Source organism: Hoplias malabaricus, chromosome 6, assembly GCF_029633855.1.
Source record: "Hoplias malabaricus isolate fHopMal1 chromosome 6, fHopMal1.hap1, whole genome shotgun sequence".
In the NCBI taxonomy this organism is placed as follows: Eukaryota; Metazoa; Chordata; class Actinopteri; order Characiformes; family Erythrinidae; genus Hoplias; species Hoplias malabaricus.
In genome coordinates, this window is record NC_089805.1 from 26,590,982 (window position 1) to 26,613,248 (window position 22,267).

The 22,267-nt window shown below is 39.8% G+C and overlaps 1 protein-coding gene across 2 annotated transcripts; it reads right to left on the reverse strand.

Moving 5' to 3' along the window:
* Positions 1-1,656: 1,656 nt before the first annotated feature.
* Positions 1,657-16,708, reverse strand: zc3h7a (zinc finger CCCH-type containing 7A). 2 transcript variants are annotated; one of them, XM_066674647.1, is made up of 23 exons: positions 16,585-16,708; positions 15,273-15,374; positions 12,796-12,835; positions 12,503-12,700; positions 12,222-12,380; positions 12,055-12,135; positions 11,801-11,854; positions 11,680-11,719; positions 11,293-11,591; positions 10,820-11,060; positions 10,569-10,591; positions 10,294-10,465; positions 10,011-10,169; positions 8,354-8,559; positions 7,990-8,090; positions 7,682-7,863; positions 7,498-7,568; positions 7,227-7,363; positions 4,976-5,075; positions 4,758-4,866; positions 4,537-4,670; positions 3,380-3,543; positions 1,657-3,292 (listed from the first exon to the last, which is right to left on the reverse strand). In XM_066674647.1, the coding sequence occupies exons 2-23, from the start codon at positions 15,338-15,340 to the stop codon at positions 3,103-3,105; spliced, it is 2,928 nt and encodes a 975-aa protein (XP_066530744.1). In that variant the 5' UTR covers positions 15,341-15,374; positions 16,585-16,708; the 3' UTR covers positions 1,657-3,102. The 2 variants fall into 2 exon arrangements, with proteins under 2 accessions (XP_066530744.1, XP_066530743.1); XM_066674646.1 differs by having other exon boundaries at positions 15,273-15,377; positions 16,585-16,706.
* Positions 16,709-22,267: the final 5,559 nt, after the last annotated feature.

Here is a 22,267-nt window from a genome sequence, read left to right on the forward strand (position 1 = left end):
AACATTTTAGATACCCTTGGGTTAAACTTAATCTGGCACAAATGATGTGACCTATGCACATAGGTTTGTAGTTATATGTCCCTGTAAGAAAAAACCCAATCACAATTAGAGTTGCCACAGTTTGTGCCCCTACTCTATTGTATTAAATTGTTATACCTTTTTAAAATAATGCACATCAGAATGAATACTAAATGCATAGGATTGGATTTATAAATTTGGGGGAAAATGCTCAATTATATTTGATTGTGTCATAACATTTAGATACAAATGGTGATATAAGTAAATAGGTTCATGGTCCAAGTTTAGAAATGCATGTAAAAGTACTAATGATCCAATTCTTAAGAAAAAAAAGTGTTATAGAAGTGTGAGGTTTTCTATGATGGGTGCTATGCTTTTTCTTTTATGCACTTTCTCTTTAAGAGCTCATCAGAAAAGGTAGAACCTACTTAATGAGAATGGGGAAATATAACAAACATATTTTGCATACAGGATAACTCTTGATACAAAGAGGAACAAGAAAATACAACAAAACTGAAGTCGTGTGATATATGTGAGCGCCCACTGTTTTGCTCTACATCACTGACATAATGGCATTTAACTGATGTTTAATTTTCACATTAAAAATGACATTGATCTTCCTGACAAGTCTGCCAGTCCACTTGCTTTTTTCTGAGGCCGAAACATTGCTGGCCTCAGAAGAATTGCACATCCTTTTTTGAAAAACTAAGCAAAAAACTAAACAAAAAAACATTAAACTAGCCAATCAGGTTCTGACTTAAAGTGTGTCAGCACGATAAAAATGAAACTATGGAATCAGACTGCAAAATGAAAACAGGTAACTGCCAGCAGAACACAGTAAAAACAGGCAGTCGTATTACATGATGAGAATATTCAACTAATCAGTCAGATTGAAGGAAACATCTTTCAAACTGCCGGAATGAAGCATGGAAAATTAAACTACTCAAGTAGACTGCAGGGCTGATAACTGAAGTACCAGTTTCATAGGTTAGAACCAGGGTTAAGCCTGTCATTTTCACAGGTGGTTAGATGAGGAATAAGATTACGTTCGCATTTCTAAGTTAAGAACTTGTGGCTTTGGCTGTTAGGAAGAGTCCCAGATGCAACACTGCTAAATGCAGTAATATTTTTCTGTACAATAATCAAAGCACAGGAATCATATGATTATTTTGAAATAACATAAACCTAACAAAGCCTGAGGTGGACAATTAGAGAGAATGTAGACATTAGTCAATGCATTCATTTAATTTCAAGCTTTCAGTGCTACTTTACTATTCACCTCTTGAAATGCAAAATTTTTCAAAATAACTTAATTCCACAATTTAGAAATGGATATTTCTTTAAATCATGCATATTTCTTAATATGATCCCAGAATTTACAAGTCAATATTTTCTTTTATTTCAATCTTGCAGTATGTTTCAATACATACTTAATTAGAATAAATTGTTTTATTATTATTTGTGAGCAGACATTTTTAAAGTCTACAATTACAAGAATTGCCAGTGTGGCACTACAGGTACACACACCTCAAGGGTTAATTGGCTCCCAACCCACCATGACACTGAACAGGATGAAGTGGTTACAGAAATTGAATGAAGGGATGAATTTGTTTAAAAAAAAAAAAAATGAAGAAATCACAGCTTCAGATAATTAAAAAAAAAAAGAGCAACCAATTAAAGAAAAATATTTCCAACACCATTACAAAAACAACCACCCCAGCTTCAGAGCTTTGGAGCATACTTCATTTCATTCTGTAGTGGTTCACGTAGCAGTGGCAGGTACTAAACCAAGCACAATTTGAAATTCATCCAAAGAACAGACCGGTAAATCAGTTGTAAAATATGCTTTATTCTACACATAGGCATATAAAGATATTTGTCCCAACCAACCATTTCTGCGAGTGTTTTCATACCAATGAGCAAAAGCAAAAAAGTGCAACATTATGGTCTCAAACGTCCTGTCTTATGATAAATCTGTCACAAACATTTTAACACTACAATAACATTAATGGCACCAACAATTAAATAGTTTTCCCTAACAAAATGTTACCTGATCATCAGAGAAGACATTTCCATGCATACTTCCCCTGGCATAATTATGGGATCAGCATACAATGAGGATGTTCAAACAGCACATTCACTTCAAAACCAGAATGTCCAGAAATTGTGTGTGTGTCATATCAGATTTATTGGGTATAAAGTAAAAAATTGTTTCAACATCCGCCAAGTGTGCTGACCCCATCATTTTTTCCAAGGGTAATAAACCAGATGGTAGGGACATTAGAAACTGGTACAAGCTCAACAAGGCTGGAAAAAAGAAAAACAAATGGCAAGACATAACAGCTGCCCCATGTACACGAGAACTCAAAACCATTATTTCAAATGTTCATGAAAAACAATTTTAAGTGTGGTCATACGAATGTGTTTTCATGCATATTCTTGTTAATTTTCATTTTTAATGCAGCATTCTTAGATTCCTGGTGCATTTTTTATGCATTCATAACACATGATTATAACATTTTGTTTCTATACTTTTTATTTTGCGGAGAGATATATATAAAATACCAAATAGGTCTTCATTTAACTGATTATAGAACATACAATAACCCCCCGGTAAACCAAATGCCAATATGTATATATAAAACAAAAGCCATTGACTAGTAACAAATAAGAGGATAACGTATCAATATTGTAGACCATCTTGCGATTAGTTTCACCAATATAATTTAGTTTTTTTTTATAACTAGGACGTATTCTTTGGTGTCCTTGGCCTGAACATAATCTGCGATATCTGAATCGCAACACATTGTGCAGCACCTAAGGAACAGAAACGTAGAAGGCAATAGTGCATTTTTTTCCTCTGTGTGATAAAAGCATCGAAGCCATAATTATATAGAACACAAGGCCAGCTCTGTGCTTTTCATTAAAATCAACAGAGAAAGGGCCAGAAGGGGCTCTCCCCCTCTTTAGGTGCAGGGAGCTTCACACAAGCTCATCTGCTTCAATACTGTATATACCCAATACAATATTTGTTTTACGAACACCTTTGGAAGCCAAACTAAATTCATATATATATTAAAAAACCTAATTTAAATCTTTAAGCAGAAAACTATATTTGCCAAAATCATTATCATTTGGCGCTAGCAAGTGATCATTTCGTGCTTTAGCAAGTCTCCTCAAAAGGAATTCTCTCCGATCCTTCCACTCCTCTAGCTCCTCCTCTCCATGGGCCAGTTTACAGTGGTCCCCTTCAGTGCACGTGCCGTTCCTGAACCTAGATCCAGCAGCACAAGACACACTTTGTCATCAAGAGCACCAATAGCATCTTCCTATGGATTCTTCAGATTCTAATTTAACTCACCGTTCACAGACTTTGAAGGTTCCTGTTGGAAAGCGATATTGCCAATAGCTCTTGTCATCCTCAGAGTTGAATAAGCGTTCCTTATGCTTCTCTGATGTCATATGCTGCTGCCACTGTCTATCGCTGTTGCAGTTTTTCCCACACAACCAGCAGTGATTACCAGCCTGGGGAGAAAACAAATAAACAAACAAATAAATACAAAATATTGTTGTAAGCTAAAGGATAGCTGGCATATGTTTGAAACAATTATTTTATTTAAATGCACAGCTTAAATATAGATACAGTTTAAAGCAAATTTGTAAACTGTGGGAATAAACCAATTTGCAATTTCAAGCAATTGTATAATACATAATTTTAAGTAAAAATTTAAATATTGTCTTCTGTTATTTTCTATGAATTCCATTCTATTCTTCACTGCACTCATTGAGTTCCATCAAAGAAAAAGCACATGCATTGGTTTGTTCTGATAATTTTTTTCCATACTTTTTAATAAAATTACAAGTAAATTTTATACTAAGCAATAGTTACCATAAAATTACAAAAGAACAGGAGAATTACCCTAATGTGTTACACAAAAAAAGCTTTAAAATGTATTTGTACATCCAATAAAATGGATAACTATTTACACCGATTTTTGTTTCTGACATTATATTATTTCTAGATTATTCTGGACTTTTACTTCTTTATTGTACCTCATTGATACATAGTAGAAAACAAAGCACATGTGCTTCCTGGTTAAGAATGTCTGTTAAAAGTCACTGACGTGAATGGTTTCTAAACAATCTGCTAAAAAGATACTAAAATGTTAGCGGCACTCCACTGAATTGTTTAATTTGTTCCTTTAGGCAGTTCACAGTCACATTGACACCTGTAGACATATAAATAATGCTAAGTAAAAGCAGTGCATTATCTAGATATATTTAGGTAAAATAAGGCAGAAAGGAAATCAATGAAAAAAGGTACCTGTATGTGGTACTGAATTTCACCAGACAACATTCATATATATATATATATATATATATATATATAATTTAAACATCATTTTTATTTGTTTTAAAGTGTCGTTTAAAGTGTTTTTCACATCTGAAAATGTTATTGTACTATTATAACTGTTGAATCATACAGTTTGAATCATACAATCATATACGGTTCCATACCACTTCTTCTGCATAATCCGTGGGCATGTGAATCTGCTTCCCATTTTCCTTAGAAGCCCTGTTGGAGCTCTCTTCACCATATCCTTGTTTCTGAGACTGCAGCCATAGATCATAAAGCTGCTCCATGTCAGCAACTATAAATAAATACATTTTATATGATAATAGTACACATAAATAACTGACAATAAAATTAGATTTTTTTTAAATGTTTGTAAACGTACTATTATTATCTTTCATGTACGTCCAGAGATCTTTTTCCTCTGTGCTGTGGGCAAAAGTGCAATTCCCAATGTACTGACACTTCTTGCCAGCAGCCACATGCATGCAAATCTGGTGATGGAAAAGTAAATGTTATGAAAATAATCATTCTTTTAAAAATAATAATAATTTTAAAAATATATATTTTTCACTAGTAAGTAAAAACATTTCACTTATTCACCTCAAACTGAAAAGGCTTTCTTATTGGGAGAGGGCGAACTACAGTCCAGGTCTTCCTTTCAGCTGAGCTAACCAGCACCACTTGTCTGTCTTTGGACCAACTGCAGAGGAGGGAATATATTCATTCATTCACTGTCTGTAACCTCTTATACAGTGCATGGTTGCTGTGGGCCCGAGCCTACCGGGAATCACTGGGCACAAGGTGGGGGCACCAGTCCTTCACAGCGCGACACACATTCACTCACACCTCTGGACACTTTTAGAGTCACCAATTCACCTTCCAATGTGTGTGTTTGGACCATGGGAGGAAACCAGAGCATTTGGAGGAAGCCCATGCAGACACAGAACACACCAAACTCCTCACAGGGAGAGACAGTATGGCTTAAAACATACAGTGTAGCTAACTGCATTAGGATTTGTCATCACTCACATAAGCTAGATGCTAGATCAGTAGCAGTTAAAGCAATACAGTGAAACCTTGACCTACAAATTAATCAAATTACAAGACTCAAGCCATCACTCTGTCTTTTTGCTTTATGATGTGAGCTGAGATCTGATTGATGAATGATGAGACATTGCTCAAAAATAAACTATTGACATATATCAAATAACAACGCTCCTTAAATAAAATAATGTTATTTTCCTGCATAACAAAAGATTCATAGCTGTGCCATTAAACTGTAAACAGAAAACATACAGAGCAAAAATAGCAAAAAGTTGATTTGTTCTTTAAAAAAATCAGTTTTCTGTGAAGCATACTTCACCAAAATGCTTCCTCCTGTGTGTACTCCTGTACATCTAGTACTTTATGCAAATAACAAAACATATAAACAGACTGAATGAAAAAAGAAAATTCCATCTTCAGTCATCAGCTCAACCTCATCTCTCAATATTCAAATGAAAATCAAATGTCCATATGTTTAAGACAAGGGTTTTCATTAACTTTTCCCCATAATTGTACATTGAAAAAAATTCAGTTGTAAAGCAAATAAAAAAAAAAAAAAAAAAGTGTCAGAGACACACTGTAATCTCCCAATCTTCAATAAAGCGGATAGTCACGCTCATATATGGCTCACAGGAGTGACTTGACCATATCTGCCGTCAAGGCAAAATGTTTTACTCTCGCGAGCTGGTTGGAAAGGGCCTGCCGGACTTAAATGTACATTTGTACAGGCAGCGTATCAGGGGTCAGGGGTTTTAATCAGTCTTTTGGAGCCCTTTTTCTCTACTGTTGAGATGGGGAGCATACCTTTTTGATATGTAGTAAACTACCGCTTTAGTGATACCATGCCACTTCGTACTTTTCTTTTCGTAAGGCACAGCTTTAGCTAATGAAGCTTGCAATGCTGTCTGAACTGGTTTAAGAGTAGAGTACTGTACTAGGACGTTGAATACTTCAGAATAGTAGCAGCAGCACCACGGAGTTTAACAGCTTCATTCAGGAGTTAGTGCTGCTGTTGTAAGTGGTGAAACAGGCTTTGAGTACCCCCGCATTTTGATACTACCTTCTTTGGGTATTCCCTGCAGATAGCCGTTTCTGCTACTCATCTACCTGGTAAAATCCAAACCATTTACATATAATCAAAGCGCTGTTTTTCACGCTCTGTGTTACTCGGCTCCATTGTGTGTGAGAGAGAGAGAGAGAAAACGCAGGTGGGGGCGAGGCTGTGAGCAGAGCAAAGCAAACGAGCTGAGCACAGAATGGCCCCGTACAAGATTTAAACTTTTAAAAACTTAAAATATCTATATAAGCGATATTGCCTCACTCCATATCCAGCCCGGTTTTATCGCGATACATTTTAATGTATCGATATATCGCCCAGCCCTACGAGCGAGTGAGCTTATGCCACCTCCTACTAGGTAGCCCAGTGAGCATTTAGTTCACTTGGTCATCTTGCTGTGCAAGCATCTCTGTCGGATCACTGGTTTTTGTAGCCTTGTTGCATTACGTGTGTAGTGAGTAAATTAAGCGATAGAACACAAAAAATAAAAACTCTCCCAACCTCCTCCACCATTATTTTTGTCTGATCTTCAATTTTTATACATTTGTTATTTATAAAGTATATTGTTCTTATTTAAAAACACGTAACAAACCATGGTGTGGTTTTGAGTGGGGGCTGGAACCGATTAATAGCATTTCAATTCATTTTAATGGGTAAATTTAATTTGATATATGAGGAAACTGAGTTATGAGCTAAAACTAATTAAACTCGTAAGTCAAGGTATTACTGTACAAAGAAAGCACAACTTACGGGTGTCTTGCTTTAGCACTGCAGTATTTCTTGTTCTTATCAGGCTCACTGACTTGACCATTTCGCCAGCACTGACCACACACAAACTGCATCTTAAGGTTAGGGGGACCAAACTTCTTTAAGACTGGTGGCAGCTCCTAAGAGAACAGCATGATGAAAATATTCAAAGGAAATTGAAACCATCCAACTGCAAATCTTAATTTTAATCCATTTGAACAACTAAGAATTATAAATCTCAAACAAAAATATAGGACAGCAAATAAATAAATACCTGTACTTGAGAGCTGGCCTCAATATTCCAATACTTCTTGGCCTCCTGGACAATACTTTCAGGGGTAATGCCTTTTGGAAAAATTACCCAAACAAAACACTTAAACATCTGCAACAGACAGCCATTGCTGGACATATTCTGTCATCTATCATACAACTATACTCTAGCAGAGCTGCTGCCCCACCTTTCTCATGCTGCATCATCCATACTTTGAGCTCAATGAGGCTGTGGGCATAGAAACAGAAGTCCTCTCGCTGGCAGCCATATCGTGCTGCATGCCTACACAGATCAAGCTGACAGTTTGGACTGTATGGGCGGATTTTGGAGTAACTCAGTGTGTTGTCTTTCACAATATGTACAAGGCACCTGAAATAAGAGTAAAGACATGTTGAGAATGCATTACAGCTGCAAAAAAATATTTGGCTAGTTTAAATCTGGGGAATTCAAAGTATATTTCACTGATCACTGAAGCTGATGAGAAGAGCTGCTTACTTGCTTTCTTCAAACACATGCTTTGTCACTGAATGAGAACAGACACTGGGGTTGTCCTTATTGGGTTTGCTGATTATTCTGGGTTTGTGATCAAAGCAGACCTAAAGATCAAGTCATACTTATTATGTGTCTTTCAAAAAAGGGTTACTGGCTACTCTGAAAATTTCCTACATTTCTAAAACTCAGAAGAGTTGATGTCAGTCATTCCGGATGAAGCCAGCCATTACAAACAGATTACATGCTTTCATTGCAGTTTAATCTGCATTCCACAATGTTAGTGTGTGAACATTAGTAACAAACCAGTTTATGTGAACGTTAATTACAGTGACAATATGCAAACTATTCAAATGTCAAATAATCTCACCTCACAGAGGAACATAAATATCCCATGGTGCTCCTGGAGGATTTTGGGGACAGTCAAACTGACCTTCATTCTGGCCCCATATGGATCACACAGTAGATCTCTAGAGATGAAACCCTTTCGCTCCAAGGTCCAGACATCAATCTCCTCTTGGCAATAAGCAAATGTACAATGGCCGCGGTACTTACATTCTTCTCCACTAGCTACATCTGTTGAAGAAAATAATACATTTTAAATCTTCAGCTGAACAAGCAAAGGAATGTTAGATAAAATGTGGTGTTACATATGGTGCTTTCATCTGTATTCTGTTTACATAGCATTTAAACTTAAAATATATTATGGCATGACTCATGAATTTTAACAAAGCATTTTGGGTGCTTTGAACTTAATACAAATTAAGCCACAACACCAGAGAGGGAGGGCTTATCTGACCATTTTAAACAAGCCTGTAACTCAAACTTCATTACAGACAATGTTTTATCAAACAGAACTTTATACAGAAATAAGTATTTCTACATAAAAATCACTGCTTATCACTGACGCCTTGTTCTTTCATCAACGTATGTTATTCTAGTTAGCAAAAACCTAAATGTGCTTGTATTCAGCAACGGTACAAACATCTCAGTTAAAATGTAATCTCTCCTGTCAGGATCAGACAAGTTTTCTTGTGTAAACAAGTTGTCTGAAAGTCACTTCAATACCTTGTCATTTAAAAAAATATGTTTCATTTGAGGAAAAAGTCCTGTTTAAAAAGAAAAGCAGGACAAATGAACTGGTTCGAAAGCAGTAAGAGTCAGATGCCTCAAGTATGTTGGCGTGGGTTAAAAGACAATCATTTAATCATTGCCTGTAACTGCTTATCCACAGTGCAGGGCCAGTAATGTTAAGCTCAGCTCAGCTACACATCGCAGTGAATGGTGTTTAAGCTGCGGTGATGTAAACAGCTGAAGGGGCGCAAAGCGAAGTGCCCCCAATTCCATTCACAGCTCTCTGACCTCTTTAACATTTGCACAGCTTCTGCTCACCCTTCAACATCATAAAATAGCATATTTCAAGGAAGGTTTCAGGGATTAGGTTAGTAATTGGGACAGAGGACTGAGATGTCCCTGCGAATGGCAGCCATGAGATGGTGTTCAGAATATCTGCATCTAAAGCCTGCTTTAAAATCCCAGTCATAAAGAATTAAAGTTCCAGCCTGGTTTCCTCGCAGAATGCTGCGGCCAACAGTGCCACTAGCAGCAGCATGCTAAAACACGCACAATAATTTTATAATGACAGTATGGAGACAGTAAAAGGCCAGTGTTCTCCTTTTCTTCTCCCTCTCTCTCTGAAGTACACACTCACACACACACATACATACATATACATATATATATATATATATAAAATGTGTCAGAGAGACGGAGTGTATACTTCAGAGACCAAATAAAAACATGTATCCCCATTTTTTTAGGGTTTTAATTTAGTACACGCAGCCCTAAACGAGAGAATGACAAACTGCATGCTTTAGGTATGCTTCTGGTAGATCTAGAACTCAATACTCTTTGTAGTCACATTTGTATGCAGAAAATATTTATTGACTAATATTTAGAGGGATGTGCCAATAATAGGTTATTTTTTATTTAAATAAAATAAAAATACATAAGCAAACTGTTCTTACCTTTGCAGATATAATACGGCCCCACATACTGGGTTTTGGTGGGCCTAGGTCGAATGAGTTTCCATGTAGGGTTATCTGAATGTTTGATTCTTCCAATCAACAAATCTTTTTTACATTTATGCTCTTCAGGATGATAGGAATACTCTAGAAATCCAGGACCTGCAGGCACAATACAATGTAACGGGGAGATGCTCAAATCAGTGCAAATTAATATTCTGCTTAAAAGTTCATGCAAAGCAATGCTAATGCTGCTCAGCAACTCTTCTGCACGGTTGACACTTACCAGTTTTGAAGCATGTGAAGCAGGCTTGTTTAAACTCATGGGTATCAGCAAGTGGGTTCTTGGCTAAATCCACTTGCCTTGGTATCTCCTGTGTATAGTTGCTGCTATCTGGCATGCCAAGGGCCATTCCCATGGGCTGCATGGGGGCCAAGGTCCTTTCATTGTTTCCCATCTGATAGTTAGAAAATGTATTGGTTAAATTGTGTGACATTGAAATATAAATTAAATGTTCTAAGATACAGTTATAGATTAAATAAAAATAGTTGCATAATTACCATGAAATTATGCTGGACAAAACCTATTCCAATGGATCATTTGCATTGTTGGGTCATTGGGGGGGAACAGGTAAAATTAAAATATCAAGTCAAGCAATTCAAGTAGTGTAAATATGCAATTTTCTTTTAAAAGATTTTTAGAAAAACAAGATCTGCAGAAGAGCACATACTGAACGTTCAAATGTTTCCCTCCAAACAAGTAACAGCGCAACATCATTTTAACAAAGGAAAAAACTGAGAAAACAACTCACCTGTCTGAGGTTCTGAAAGAGACAAGCTGTCCAGTGAGTCAAGTGGGGAGGTGAAAGTGTCCAGGCCAAGGGAGTAACCTGACGAGCCTGGCTTGTGATAGGGTGCAGGTAGAGTCACTGTGCATTGGGGCGTCCCAAGCATTGAATGGCTAAGATGAGTGGGTAAATGAAGAGAAGGCAAGGAACTCACACTGGAAATACTAGTAGGTAAATGTAGAGGACTCTTCCCTGCAGGAATCACCTTATGTGGAGAGACATGTTGGGGGTGGGGGTTGAATCAGTAAAGAATACAATAGTATAATACATTTTAAAAAGAAAAACAGTACCCCTGAAAAGACTTTCCAAATATAGTACAAGCTGGAAATTTTAATGGCACAGTGTCATATAAAACTCCAAATATGATGTGATATTCTTCCTCCACACAGTTGTGAATGTAATTTATGTGATATAAGGTTTTTATTTTGGACACTTACCACAGATGGGTCAGCAGGAGCTGCACTGTCTAACAATTCATCCAAGTCATCCCCAATAATCTCTGCATCAAAGTCTAATTGTGGCTCTGATACTGAGTAAGGCTCATTGGGTCTGGATCCATTAACCAGAGGCATGTGTACACTCATAGGAACAGATTCAGGGATACGAGGTTCAATATGAGGTACCGAGGACATTATGTTGATAGGAGCAGGCAGAGATTCCACTTTTACTTTCTCAGTCACAGGTGGACATACTGGCATGCTTAAAGCAGCAATGCCTTGGTTATCCTGGCTCTCCACTAAATAGGAGGAAAATGAAGGCTGGGTCAACAACTACCAAGTGGTGAGTGGTCAAAAACAAATAATCATAGTTTAATGCAGGTTTACCTGTTTCAATATCGTCCACTGAAGCACAGACCTGTGAATACTTTTAAAAACACACATGTAATGAGTAAACTAAATCTTGTTTTGCAACACTAAAAACAAAAACAAACAAAAACACAACTACCTTTTCATTTGCTGCTCCGGGCATACTTGAGCCAGACAACACATTTAAAGCAGGCTGTTTATTTACCAAATAAAAGGAAAGAAAATTAATAAAACCATTATAAAAATCCAGTTACACAATCAACCATACAAAGTTATAAAGGAAGTGCAAAAAGGCAATAGTTTTAAAATTCCACTACCATTTAAAAATGCACAAATAAAACCATCACATTACATCAGAAAAATATTTTCCAGGTTATTAAATATTTTGCATACTTTGCCTCTAATGTAAGCTTTACGAATCTTCAGTCCCAACATTTTAGCAAGCTCCTGAGTCAACTGAATCACATTGGCATCCTACAAAACAGGTGAATTTTTTAGATATAATTATGAACAAAATATTTTTATAAAATATACAACAAAGGTCAAGAAATGTGACTGACCTGAGGCACCGCCAAAGAGCACTTAGCCACAGCCTCATAGGCCTCTTGGTGTCTTCCCAGCTCCTTGAGAGACCTGGCTTTCCGATAGAGTGCTCTGTGATTATTCTCATTCAGCTGAAGTGCAGTTTCACAGTCTGCCAAAGCTTGGTCATGCAGCCCCTACACCCCAACAGCAAAAGCAAAGTGTTTCAATTTCTACCACAAATATTAAGACAACAGTAATAAAGATTAAGTTACAATTTAAACAGCACATCAAAGTGTGTAAGAAAGTATGCATTTACCATGTTTAAGTATGAGGAAGCACGATTAGCATGAAGCTTCTCTCTCATGTCACAGGCTATGCTGATTTCTTCAGAATCTGCATATTCCGCTATGTTTAAGGCCTCTGTATACAGCTCCACAGATCGTGCCCATTCACCTTCATGAAAAACATCATTACCCTCCCCAAACAGATTCTTCACCAGGTCCTGAATAAATATCTGCATCACACATAACATTCACGTTAATCCAATAAACTATGTAAAATAATTTGCAGCTTAGAATATTGGATAAAGTGTACGTAAAAGCAGCAAACCTCATATTGTTCTTGAGTGCCAGGGAAAGGCAGGGTAGATCTACAGTGAGAAGAAAATAGATGCAATGGAATATGAGAGTTTCACATGCAAACTTAAGTTCAGGATAAGGCAGTCATGGGGAAAATATTTCTTGTGTTGAGTTATATTGTGATATGTGGTATTACTGCCCCAAATTACATAATGTATCCTAATCCTTGGGACCCTTGGAACCAGCCTGAACTGTTCATTTTGAAGCTGCTCCTCAACTTAGTGTTGGCAACGACAGTTGGGTTTTAATAGCTGGAGGAAAGGATTATTCGAGATCATCTTAAATTTGATGCCTTTCACAGACATTTTCTGGTACAGATTTTGTATATTGCCTCATTAATATTGGCTGGCTTTTGGTTGAAAGCTGAAAGGCTCTTAGACTGGTGAAGTTGCATTCCGATTTTGCTAAATAGGTTTTCTGCCATTATTTTCACTTTACAAAACAAAACCTGACACTCAGCTATTCAGCAGCTGCAGTTCAGATACTAACACCTGGGAAAAATTACGTGACTTATTGAACGGTGTGAATGGATGCTTCTTGGGTGACAGCTCACCACTTGAAGCTAAATTTTAGCAAGACAGAGCTGCTGTTCATCCCTGGAATGGCTGGTCCTCACCATGATTTTGCTATCTCATTTGAGAACTCCTCAATTATTTCACCTGGAGATGCGAGAAGCCTTGTTGTGAATCTGGATGGCCAGCTATCTTTCGCAACGCATATTGTGAACCCGACTCTGTCATGCAGATTTCTGTTGTACAACATCCAGCAGATCTGACACTTTCTTTCTAAGGAGGCTAGTCCAGCCTCTAGTAAATTCAAAGCTTCACTACTGTAATTCACTCCTGGCTGGTCTTCCTCTGTGGGCCATCAGGCCCCTTCAGCTGATACAGAATGTCTATAATCTAAGTTCACCCATGTCACTCCACTGCTGTGCTGTCTTCACTAGTTTCCTGTAGTTACACGCATCAGGTTTAAAATGTCATGTTTGTCTACAAAGCAAAGAATGGATCAGCCCCTCCCTACCTTATGGCAATGGTCAAGATTCAGGCTGCACTTTGAGCTTCAAGTACAGCTCGAATTGACCTGCCATCCCTCAAGATACATGAAAGACTAGCATCACGACTCTCTTAGGGTCTTCAAACACAGACTGAAGACCCATCTCTTTGTGACCCATTTAAGTGAGCACTAACTTAACAGCACACTGTAACAGACAGTATTGCACTTATACTACACTTAATTCCTTACTTTCTAGGTATGAGCACTGACTACATGCTGTGTATTGCACTTACTATGTTTTTGTTTTTCCTTTCTAGGTATCAGCACTGGCCAGGGGGAGTTTAGACTTTAACCTATTGTACTAGCTAGGATACATGTTCTGTCTGAACACTAAGCACTTTCGTGAGCTGCTCTGGATAAGAGCATCTGCTAAATGTTGTTAATGTAACGTAAATGAAAGGGAAACAAAACATGACATTGGTGATTAATAGAATTTTTCATAGAAGTTGTAATTAAAAATTACTTGCTGTTGAAGTAGTTATTGCATTTTAAAGGAAGGCCTGAAAATCAGAATTATGATTTTATATTAAATATGACATCTACCCATGTTAAAAGATGCCGGTAATATCTAATTAGGTCCATACTGAGACCTTTAGGTGTGTTTTCCCAAAAAGGGATTAAGCATAGTCCTGGATCATATCCGTCTTGCAATGAAATATCACAATTCAAAACTCAGTGTAGTCCAGGACTAGGCTTAATCCCTGTCTGGAATACCACTCAGTTTCTGCTAGATTTATGGGCCTAGTTAAAAAAAAACATTATATATATATATATATAACATCTTAACTCAATCATGAAATTACATGAACTACATGGTATATACCATAACCATATCATGACCACCACCTTGTTTCTACACTCACTGGCCATTTTCTCTCTCTAATGTCCACAGGAGCACTTTGTAGGTCTACAATTACAGACTGTAGTCCATCTCATGCTCTGCATACATTGTCTGCTCCCTTTCACCCTGTTCTTCAATTGTCAGGACCACACAGAGTAGGTATGATTTGGGTGGTGAATTGTCAGTGCAACACACACCAACACAACACCCCAACATCAGTGTCACTGAAGCACTGAGAATAATCCACCAACCAAATCATACCTGGTCCGTGGTAGTACTGTGTAGGTGCTGATCATTGAAGAACAGGGTGATAGGAAGCTAACATTATATGCAGACAAAAGATGGACTACAGTCTGTAATTGTAGAACTACAAAGTACTCCTGTATGGTCAGAAGAGCTGAAACAATTGACCACGAACTTAGAAAAGAAAAAAAAAAAGTTGTTATAATTTTATGGGTGATCGTGTGTGTGTAAAACATATAGTTTAGTAAACAATGCACACAAAGATTTTGCTCAGACAAGTGAAAGGTAAAATGAATAAACCCACTCACTGGATAAACTGAAGCCCTTTCTCAATGTCTTGCCATCGGCTGCTTCGGTCCTGACACACACTGGACATGCTTCCATGCGCATTGACAACAGCTGACAAAAACCTACTGCAGAGGAACAATAAAATATCTTTTGCAAGTTTATTCATAACAAAGCCCTTCCTGCTAGAGCAGAACTATTTGTGGGAAATATTTATCCACATTCATCTTCTGTAACCATTTCAAATACGTCAGTCTCACTGGGTTCTGGAGCCTACTCAGCACACACCATGGACAAGAGCATCAGTCCCTCATCAGGCAGAGGGACATTTATTATTAACAATTATACATAACCAAAAGTGTAAATATGATTTACATTTGATAATATAAACTAAAGTTATTTTCTACATTCGCCAGTCCAGAACATTATATTTTTCAGGCTTCTGGCTTGAATGCTGAACGAATTGTGCCAAAGTGCCAGCTCGTGTTTGGACTTGGATTGAACCTCCCAACTTAAAATCAAAACAACCAAGTTCACCTAAAGATTCTGCAATTTGAAACTGCCATATTTCAGAAGCTGAACAATCAAAATTCTTATATTAATGTGATTTCATTGACTCATCCTATCACTGTGCAATATATTTAACAAAAGAACTATATGTGATCAAGGCACAATACACTTCTGGAGATTCAAAGCACTTATGAATAAAGAAGACAATGTTCAGAGCAGTATTTATGGAGTACTGATAGGCTTACGAATTAATTCCTAAAAAACACTTCTATGTCTGTGGAATGAGCTATGGCTGAACAAGTTTCAGAAAGTGGACCTTTTGACACAAACACACATCTGTAGATGTGGAATAAATACATACATAAAAATGTTTCATAGATCGTCCCGAAACTAGCGCTGTACGTGAATAACAGGGAAGGTGAACAGACTCATGTGAATGTACAAACTGACAATAAAAACGTGTGTAATGAGGAAAGACGTTTAACCAGCAGCGCCTGGAAACACAACGTAGCTAAATCAGCTAGCTCAAAGGTAAACATTGCCAAAAAGAGAGAAGCTGCTCATGTGGTGACAAAGACAGACATCCTTTTGTTTTTTATTCAGTGAAACTGTGTAAAATTCTGAGTTATTAAGAGTGAAGCATAGTTTTGTTTGCTGGGGTAACAGCGTTAGCTTAGCTTTGTATGACCAGCTAATGTTAGCCGCAGCTAGTAGTGTTTTACCGCGCGGAGGGACTCACTCCTCTCTCTCTCTCAGCACAGCCTCGGTTTATAAAATCTGTTCACTTCTGACACCGCAGCGGAGTGGCTCTGACTTCAGACTCACCTTCGTAAAACCCGTCAATGGGAGAGTTAACTTAAAAGCGCCTAATTGAAGCTGTCCCCGGCTCACAGCGTGTGATGTATGACGTAAGTTTGAGTTTCTTTAGGTTGTTTCTAGGCCCACAGTGCGCCCAGCTACAGCCGGTGAAATGGGTGGGACTATATATATATAACCCCGCCCAGAGTCTTATTCATTGGCTCGGCCATATTTCAAGGCGGGACTAAAAGCAACAGCTTTAGCACAAAATTCTTTTTTAACCGTCATAGTCATAATATATATTGTCAAACATATATTTTTAATATTTGTATATCCGTTACTAACGTTACACAAAAATAATCTGGCTAAGCATAACTTCCCATCACATTAAGCGCTGCTATATTAAATCAATCAGCGACTGCTTTACAGTGTGTGTAACCAATCATATTTCGCGTCGTTATAGCGGCTGCATTAATGTGTCCTTAATGTATCCCTAATTCCTATGCAGTACACCTATTTGTGTTTGTGAGACCATCTTTTGAAGCAGCAACATTTCAACATGTTACTAGGAAACACCTTGTGTGCTCGACCAATAATTACAGCTTTGAAAATATTGAAGCAGTAAGCAGACAGCGTTCATACAAGCGATCATTTCTGGCATGTGCCTTCCTCCCTCAGAATACTGCCTCAGCATTTCGGTCGTCAGACACAGCTATTCTTTCCTTTAATGCACAAACTATATACGGAGTAAAACACTATATGGGATAGAACCAAATTTCCTAGTGTAATAAAAGGAGGAATTCAAAGTTGATTAATTACACAATACAAGTCTAAATCAAATCAAGTGTTAGCTAATTATGGGGAAGACAATTAAAAATACAAACAAATAAATAAAAACAAATACTGATTTTTATTTTATGTTATTATGATTATTATTATTATTATCCATCCATCCATTATCTGTAACCGCTTATCCAATTTTAGGGTCGCGGGGGGGTCCAGAGCCTACCTGGAATCATCGGGCAAGGCAGGAATACACCCTGGAGGGGACGCCAGTCCTTCACAGGGCTATTATTATTATTATTATTATTTATTTATTTATTTATTGATACACATGTGGCTTGAAAAATAAGCAGTCAGAGAAACAGTGCCCGAAAGGAACACTACAAGAACAATAACAGTCACACATAAAAAGTCAAACAGAATCACATGTGCTCCAAAAAATGTTATGTTTTATTGATGTTTGGGAAGTGAAAGAGTGCAAATACTTCATTACATGTGTCAAGGTAGAAAAGATATTTCTAGAGTCTAAAACAAGTTCGCTCAACTAAATAAACCATTTTTTAGTATATCAGTTCATTACCTATATATAGTGATTTTATTTTTTTTCATTTTAACTATCCATCCATCCATCCATTATCCACCGCTTATCCGGGTCCGGGTCGCGGGGGAAGCAGTCGGAGCAAAGAAACCCAGACCTCCCTCTCCCCAGCCACCGACGCCAGCTCCTCCGGGGGTATACCGAGGCGTTCCCAGGCCAGTCGAGACATATAGTCTCTCCAGCGTGTTCTTGGTCTGCCCCGGGGCCTCCTCCCCGTTGGACATGCCCGGAACACCTCTCCAGGAAGGCGTCCAGGAGGCATCCGAACCAGATGCCCGAACCATCTCAACTGGCTCCTCTCGACGTGGAGGAGCAGCGGCTCCACTCCGAGTCTCTCCCGGATGTCCGAGCTCCTAACCCTGTCTCTAAGGGAGAGTCCAGACATCCTGCGAAGAAAACTCATTTCAGCCGCTTGTACCCGCGATCTCGTTCTTTCGGTCACTACCCAAAGCTCGTGACCATAGGTGAGGGTTGGGACGTAGATTGACCGGTAAATCGAGAGCTTTGCTTTTCTGCTCAGCTCTTTCTTCACCACAACGGACCGGTACAGAGCCTGCATTACTGCTGACGCTGCACCGATCCGCCTGTCTATCTCACGCTCCATCTTTCCCTCACTCGTGAACAAGACCCCGAGGTATTTAAACTCCTCCACTTGAGGCAGGATCTCACTTCCAACCTGGAGAGAGCACTCCACCCTTTTCCGACTGAGTACCATGGACTCGGACTTGGAGGTACTGATCCTCATCCCTACCGCTTCACACTCGGCTGCAAACTGGTCCAGCAAGAGCTGGAGGTCCCGGCTCGATGAAGCCAACAAGACCACATCATCTGCAAAAAGCAGACATGGGATCCTGAGACCACCAAACCGGACACCCTCCGCCACTTGGCTACGCCGAGAAATTCTGTCCATAAAAATTGTGAACAGAACCGGTGACAACGGGCAGCCCTGACGGAGTCCAACTCCGACTGGAAACCAGTCGGACTTACTGCCAGCCATATGAACCAGACTCCTGCTCTGTTTGTACAGGGACTGGATAGCTCGTAACAAAGAGCCCAGTACCCCATACTCCCTGAGCACCCCCCACAGAATACCCCGAGGGACACGGTCGAATGCCTTCTCCAGATCCACAAAACACATGTAGACTGGTTGAGCAAACTCCCATGCACCCTCCAGGATCCTAGCGAGGGTAAAGAGCTGGTCCTGTGTTCCACGACCGGGGCGGAATCCGCATTGTTCCTCCTGGATCCGAGGTTCAACTATCGGTCGGACTCTCTTCTCCAGTACCCCCGCATAGACCTTACCGGGGAGGCTGAGGAGTGTGATCCCCCTATAGTTGGAACACACCCTCCGATCCCCCTTTTTAAAAAGGGGAACCACCACCCCAGTCTGCCAGTCCAGAGGCACTGCCCCCGATGTCCACGCGATGTTGCAAAGACGTGTCAACCAGGACAGCCCCACAACATCCAGAGCCTTGAGGAACCCGGGGTGAACCTCATCCACCCCCGGGGCCCTACCGCCAAGGAGTTTCCCTACCACCTTGGCCACTTCAGCCCCAGTGATAGACGAGCCCCCCCCGGGGTCCCCAAGCTCTGCTTCCTCTGCGGAAGACGTGCCGGTGGGATTGAGAAGATCCTCGAAGTATTCCTTCCACCGTCTGGTGACGTCCCCAGTCGAGGTCAACAGTTCCCCACCCCCACCATATACAGTGTTGGTGGAAAACTGCTTTCCCCTCCTGAGTCGCCTGACGGTTTGCCAGAAACTTCTGGGAGCCGACCGAAAGTCGTTTTCCATGTTCTCACCGAACTCCTCCCACACCCGAGCCTCTGCCTCAGCGACTGCCGAGGCCGCGAGCCGCTTGGCTCCTCGGTATCCGTCGGCTGCCTCCGGAGTCCCCCGAGCCAACCAGGCTCGACAGGACTCCCTCTTCAGCTCGACAGCCCCCCTCACCCGGGGCGTCCACCACCGAGTGCGGGGATTGCCACCCCAACAGGCACCGACAACCTTGCAGCCACAGCTCCGTTCAGCCGCCTCAACAATGGAGGTCGGGAACATGGCCCACTCGGACTCAATGTTACCAGCCTCCCCCGGGATGCAGTCGAAGCTCTGCCGGATGTGGGAGTTGAAGATCTTTCTGACAGGTTCCTCTGCCAAACGTTCCCAGCAAACCCTCAACACACGTTTGGGCCTGCCAGGTCTGTCCGGCATCCTCCCCCGCCATCTGATCCAACACACCACAAGGTAGTGATCAGTTGACAGCTCAGCGCCTCTCTTCACCCGAGTGTCCAGAACATATGGCCGCAGGTCAGATGATACGACTATAAAATCGATCATCGAAATGCGGCCTAGGGTGTCCTGATGCCAGGTGTACTTGTGGACACCCTTATGTTCGAACATGGTGTTCGTAATGGACAAACTGTGACGAGCACAGAAATCCAATAACTGAACACCACTCGGGTTCAGATCAGCGGGGCCGTTCCTCCCAATCACGCCCCTCCAGGTCTCACTGTCATTACCCACGTGAGCATTGAAGTCCCCCAGCAGAACAATGGAGTCCCCAGAATGAGTGTTCTCCAGCACTCCCTCTAGGGTCCCCAAGAAGGCATGGTACTCTGAACTGCTGTTCGGTGCATAAGCACAAACAACAGTCAGAGCCCTTTCCCCAACCCGAAGGCGCAGGGAAAATTCTAACTCATTCATTTTAACTAGTGTCCACTCAATTTTGTAAATCATCACTGAGATATAATTAATTCCCTCCAATAGACTAAATGAGGCACGGTAGCTCTGCAGGTAGTGATGCTGCCACATATTTCCAGTCTTTGGTCCTTGGTGGCATCCTTTCCTTGTGTTGATGTAAGCATCCCACTATCTCTGAGGAGTTCTCCCCGTGTCTATGCAGGTTCCCCTGGATGCTGCCGTTTCCTTTGACAATTTCATTCAATTTGTGTGTCTGTCTTTTGTCCACTTCTGAGAAAGATTTGTGTGCATTAGTACTACTATAAGTTATAATTAATTGATTATAAGTAGTTTGAGTATATACTCTGATCATCATGCACCAGACTGCTCCCGCCAAAAATCAGCAGCATTTGTCCCACTCCTGCACACAGTCTTGCATACTTTACAAAAAAGGAAAATAAAAAAATTAATTAAATAAATAAATAATAATAAATAAATCTTATTCTGAAATAATATTGTACAGCTCTCATAAAATGACTGGTGGGAGCAGGGGTGGTCACAGAGTTTGAATTCTCTCACAAAGATATTTTGACCCGCAAAAAATAAACAGAAAATTATTAATTATTACATTATTGTTCTTGACATATATATAATATGCATAATGTTATTTCAACCCAACCATTTTTTAGAGTGTATACATGTTAAAAGGAGTGTCACATGTATCACTGCCAAGATACCTATAGTATCCCCCCTGGGATTAGCCTTTTGTATTTTAGGTGGACATAAGCTATAGATTGTTCTTACTGGGGCCTATCTAGACTACCCAGGAAAACATACAGGCACTGGTCATAAAATTTGAATATCAAAAAGTTTATTTATTTCAGTAATTCCATTAAAAAAAAGTGAAACTTGTATATTATAGTCATTCATTACACACAGACTGATATATTTCAAGTGTTTATTACTTTTAACTTGATGATTATAACTGACAACTAATGAAAACCCCAAATTCAGTATCAGTATCAAAAAATAAGAATATTTCTCAACTGAAAAATATGAACAGGAAAAGTATGAGCATGTACAGCACTCAATACTTATTTGGGCTCCTTTTGCCCGAATTACTGCAGCAATGTGGCGTGGCATCAGTTGATCTGTCTGTGGCACTGCTCAGGTGTTATGAGAGCCCTGGTTGCTCTGATAGTGGCCTTCAGCTCTTCTGCATTGTTGGGTCTTGCGTATTGCATCTTCCTCTTCACAATACCCCATAGATTTTCTATGGAGTTAAGGTCAGACGAGTTTGCTGGCCAATTAAGTACAGGGACACCATGGTCCTTAAACCAGGTACTGGTAGCTTTGCCACTGTGTGCAGGTGCCAAGTCCTGTTGGAAAATGAAATCTGCATCTCCATAAAGTTGGTCAGCAGCAGGAAGCACGAGTGCTCTAAAACTTCCTGGTAGACGGCTGCGTTGACCTTGGACCTTAGAAAACACAGTGGACCAACACCAGCAGATGACATGGCACCCCACAAACCATCACTGACTGTGGAAACTTTACACTGGACCTCAAGCAACATGTGCCTCTCCACTCTTCCTCCAGACTTTGGGTCCTTGATTTCCAAAGGAAATGCAAAAATTACTTTCATCAGGGAACATAAC

What these genes read in the sequence shown, in the direction of transcription:
- zc3h7a (XM_066674647.1), bottom strand. Translation starts at nt 15,340, where the DNA reads ATGTCCAGTGTGTGTCAGGACCGAAGCAGCCGATGGCAAGACATTGAG. An exon ending in CTTCCTCATACTTAAACATG is followed by an intron (nt 12,381 to 12,502) that starts GTAAATGCATAC and finishes GTTGGGGTGTAG; the next exon opens with GGGCTGCATGACCAAGCTTT. An exon ending in GAAAGCCTTTTCAGTTTGAG is followed by an intron (nt 4,867 to 4,975) that starts GTGAATAAGTGA and finishes TTCCATCACCAG; the next exon opens with ATTTGCATGCATGTGGCTGC.